The sequence below is a fragment of the Formica exsecta genome, unplaced genomic scaffold, assembly GCF_003651465.1.
Source record: "Formica exsecta isolate Colony F162 unplaced genomic scaffold, ASM365146v1 scaffold181, whole genome shotgun sequence".
NCBI lineage: Eukaryota > Metazoa > Arthropoda > Insecta > Hymenoptera > Formicidae > Formica > Formica exsecta.
The window spans coordinates 550,257-555,256 of NW_021849121.1; the positions used below are offsets into that span (position 1 = coordinate 550,257).

At 35.0% G+C, this 5,000-nt stretch overlaps 1 protein-coding gene across 1 annotated transcript in view; it reads left to right on the forward strand.

The window, feature by feature from the left end:
• Positions 1–5,000, forward strand: part of LOC115233654 (apolipophorins) — a 21,663-nt gene that overhangs the window by 11,346 nt on the left and 5,317 nt on the right. The window contains exons 14-19 of the mRNA XM_029804201.1: positions 335–622; positions 749–952; positions 1,042–1,197; positions 1,353–2,489; positions 2,830–3,191; positions 3,377–4,764. Coding sequence (XP_029660061.1) covers positions 335–622; positions 749–952; positions 1,042–1,197; positions 1,353–2,489; positions 2,830–3,191; positions 3,377–4,764 — 3,535 coding nt within the window. The remainder of the gene's footprint in view (positions 1–334; positions 623–748; positions 953–1,041; positions 1,198–1,352; positions 2,490–2,829; positions 3,192–3,376; positions 4,765–5,000) is intronic.

Sequence of the window (5,000 nt, forward strand, 5' to 3'; positions counted from 1 at the left end):
AAGAAATAAGAAATTAATTTAAATTAATTTAAAAAAATTGAGACTTTTATATAAGGTGCTGAATTTAAAACGTAACAGGCCGAATATCTCGATAACTAAATAAAATATCGGTTTTTGACGCGTCCATCCAAAGTCAAATTCTTTTGATATAAAATTTGTCCGCCTCGAAACAATACACCCAAAAATAAACCGGACCTCGATATTTCATTTAGTTATCGAGATATTGGGCCTGTTACGTTTAAAATTGAGCACCCTGTATTTATTCTCTTAATAAGAGAATACAATTATTAAATTAATATAATATTATTATCTATATCTTTATTCATTTATATAGATATGGCTCATAATAATCCCGGATATATCGGGAGAGTTAGATATTGATACTGAAGGCGATACTTATAAGATCCAAAGCACAATACAATTGCCACCCGGCAAAATCATCATATACGACAGCTTTTCCATGGAAGATGTTTTTCATATAAATAATGATCTACATATTGATTTAACGTTTAGCAGTATCAAAGAGATAGCATCATTTTATAAATTTTTAATCGATCTTGAAAAACCGACCTATTTTATGGAAATGATCGTGAATGTTAGGAAAAATACTACATGGATCGAGGTAATATTTTTATATACAATTAAAAAAAGATTATATTTTTTTATACTTTATAATTAGACGAACAATTCAACGAAATATATATAGGTAAAGAAAATATATAACAAATAAAATTTTATTATTGTATAGACCGGATTTCATGGCAATTATACGTATCAAATCGATACGAATAATACGAAGGCGCATTTGGTAAAATTAAATATAAAAACACCTTTGGAATTTCTTAAAGACTTTCGTAGCAGCGCAATTGTAGAGATCGAAGGCAATCTATATAGAAGTACAGTTACGATTCGTGGAAATCAATTAAACATAGATTTATTAGGAAATATAAAGGTAAGTTTCGCACGATTCTTAAAATATTTACAAGTGAAAATATTCGCAAATATAAAAATAAAAAAATATATACTTTAATTTTCATGTAGCTAGAGAAAGCTTTGCTTGATATGATGATTTCTGGTGCAATCGATTCACCTGTTATAAAAATACCAAAAACTACAATCGCCGCGAAAAAGGATTTTACAGGAAATAGAAAGCAACTTAAATTCAATGCAAGAATGGAAGAGCCTGTATCAAAATACGTAAGTATCATAATATATATATCTGTAATCCGATTAAGTTATAAGTTAATAATTAATTTATATTAGCGATTAATTTTAGTTGAGTTTCACATAAAAATTAAATTATTATTATCTAAATAAAATTAAATGAAAATTTAAATCGTTATTTTTTGCAGACGTCTTTCGAGTCCGCTTGGCAAATAGAGGAGCATCTTGTAAAAGCTTCTGCAAAACTGGAAAGTTGGATAAAAGTTTTAGAGTCGCTGGAAGCTGACGTTCTATACAGTAATGCGATTCGTGTAAACAATACTGCTAAATTAAACGTATGCGTAACGCATCTTGGCGATCAGGAATATCAGCTGACTGGAAACTTAAGTAATGGCAAGATTGATGCCGATCTACATACGCCGCTGTCGCAAGAACCTCATTTCCAGTTCCACGGAGATCTAAGACAGATCAACGAATCGTTGTATGATGTTAGGGGAGAATTAAAGGACCAGTTGCAAGCAAAATCTTATGATGTTAGCTCTGTCATCTTCGTGCAGGATGACACTTTAACTTCGATAGATGTTAAAGCCGAGCCGAAAAGCTCGAACACCGATCGACTCATTTTGAGATTGAAGAGAAAGACGTACGGTCTTTTGCTGGATGTCGACGGTGGATCTTTTAATGGTACTGTCGACGCAAACATCCTCAACAATTTTAATTGGGACGTGAGAGCTCGCACGGATATCAAAAAAGCTACTAAAGTAGATATTTATCAGCTGAATACTTTTATGAATGTGCAAGTAAATGGCAACACCACTCTTTACATTCAAGTCGAAACACCTTGGAATGATAGCAGGATTGTGACGGTGAACGGCAATATGATGCTGACCAACACGAGTGGTGACGCTCGGCTAAATCATCGATTGAATGACGATCAGTGCCATGCGGCTATTCAATGGAAACTGATCTACATGGAAGACATGTTAATGAAATTGATCGCAGGATATGATACCGCGGATTTGGGCGAGAAGGAGCTGTCGACTCACGTGTTCTTCAAGAATCTCGGTCGGTTGTACAGAAATATCGATATGGGCTTGGATTTGGACATCGATCGAAAAGCGTGGGAGTTCGAGACAAACGCGACCATAGGTTTCCGCAATAAGCAAAACTTGGACGCGGTGTTCGTTGTGAAATTGCCACCTCCAAATAAAGACGATCATCGGTTCTTGATCAGTTATCATACTAGCAAGGACATGCAAGACATTTCTTACGTGCTGGGCTACAACGCTATTAAAGCGAAGAGTAATTATGCTTCGGATGGATCGGTTAGTATTCTTTTTTTTTTTAATATTAATAAATAGTAAAATTAGTCAAGATAATAATACAAATTTAAGTAGTTTTTTAATATTTATGCGAATTGAGAGAAAGAGATATAATTCTCTATTAGGAGAAACCACAAATTTTCAAAAAGAAAAATATATTAATAACATGTATTCTTAGAAAAACATGTATTCTTAGAAAATTTTAAAATAAATTTTTTCCATCTAAATTATATTCTCTTTTTTTTGTTCTCTTTTTCTCTCTCTTTCTTGTATATTTATATGCTCTCTAATATTTTCTTCTAATATTTTCTCTTTCTTAAATAATAACAATGCACAATTTTAGGTTCGTATGGCTACGCGCGATATTAATGGGCACTTCCGATTGACATGGGGTTTATTGCCGACGGAATCTGTGAACAATCTCTTTAATATCACCTTCGATAAAAAAGAAATCGAGCTCAAGTATTCTCTGTATACGCCGAGATTTTTGCAAGAAGAAACGCTTGTATTCTTTTTTAGTTATGACGGTAATTCCGATGAACGAAATTTAATTAATGCCGATCTCTTTTATCCTCCAAGACAGCAGATTGGAACCGCAAGGATATTTTATGAAAGTTTAATCAACGTTAACGGAACCATTAATGCTTCGATATCTACGCAAAATTTATTATTCGCCGGATGCAATTTTATTGTACTTACTACTTTGTAAGTAAATCCATTATATTATAGAAAAAGTATATATATAATAATTAATTGAATCGCACACATAATGTTATGTAAAAATCAAAACTTTTCTACAAATAATTAATAAGTAAATTAAGTAATTTAAATATAATTCTTTTATTATTTTTTAAATTTTCTCTAATTATTGTTTCTCTTTTTATATGCAGAAAGCAGAATAAGAGATTCATCGAGTGCTTCTGGCCTAATAATAATACGGCTTTGCTCAACTCCGATTACATTTATTACAGCGAACGATTAGATTCGAATCTAGAGGGTATTCTGCACATAGAAGTTCCTCTGAATGCTCGTCATATCGGTCATCTAACTTACGGCTACAAGAAACGTCCACAGGTTACTACGGGCCATTCGATCTTGACCTACAACGACCAGAAAGTGCTAGATACTCAATATAATTCAAAGAGTGAATCCCGGGCTGGCTACGATAAAGATCGTATTCAAATTACCGTGGAGAACATCTACAAGCCCATAGGCATCATCTACGTAAACCAATACGAGTACAGCGGTGGAAATGAGGGAACCAATTATCCCACCGTCGAGTTCAAGCAAGTGAACATTTATCGGTTAGACAACAGCTCGGCCTTCAACATCGCCGGCGAATCCAAGATCCGGACTACCCATACCGGCCAGGACATCCATTTGAAGGCGATACACTCGAACAAGACGATCCAGCTAAAGACGGACTATCAGGTACTACCTGGCGAGTTTGATCAGAACACATGGTTAAGTCTAGCCGAGGATGCCTGGGTGTCTTATCATGTAAACATCCTGAATAAAACCACCGAGGACATGGACAATCAGTTCATCATTCTTAATTTATCCTATCCCTTACGAAACTTTACTGTAGACGGCTCGTATAAGATCACCAGCAACGAAATAAGCTCCGAAGCGAACTTGCAATGGGAACGCGACGACGAGAAGTCGAGGATCGTCGGTGCGGCCTTTAATTGGACAAATGTCAATATCACATCCATGGAACCTAACCAACAGCAAGTCGTTTTAAATTTTCGGCACCCGACCTTCGAAAAGAATGTCACGTTAAAGGGCATACTGATGAAAAGAGATCGCAGGGACTTATTAAACGCCGTCTTCGCCGCGGATTACTCCACCAACGAGGACAAGTTGTTGACGTTGTCCGCCTTGTTGAGAGATGAGAGCGATGCATCGAACAGGAAGTATCTCTATAAAATATGGGGCAAGCATGTCAACACCAGATTAGATCTCGATGTCGAAGGATTTGTTCGCAGACAAGGATATGTATTGCTCGAAACGGTAAATCACGCTCGATACACGCGCGGCTATATGTCGAGCGAAACTGGAGAATTGATCGGTCGAATCGATCGGAAATTGAGAGAGATATTCTTCCGGCGAGTAAACAATGACGAGATTAAATATTTCACGATTGGTTATTATCCTTCATCTTCTCGTTACGTCGTGAATGGTAGCGCAATCAATACGCCAGAACTCAATGCTACCGGCTTTTTCTTTTTGGACCCTAGTGAGAAGCTTATCTGGGCAATGGTTAATTACACGCCCGGTGAGTATATTAAAAGTTAGGAATATTTAAGAGAATTAATAATTTACATCTATCAAAGTAAGAGACATTAAATTAAATTAAGTGAGATAAAATATCGAAAACTAAAAAGAACTCCTATTAGTATACATAATTTTAAAGTGAGATATTAAATTAGAATATAAAACAAGATTTTAAATAAAAATTAAGATGCTATAAACTATTTAAAAACTTTGGAGGTAAAAATGTGTGTTTTTCCT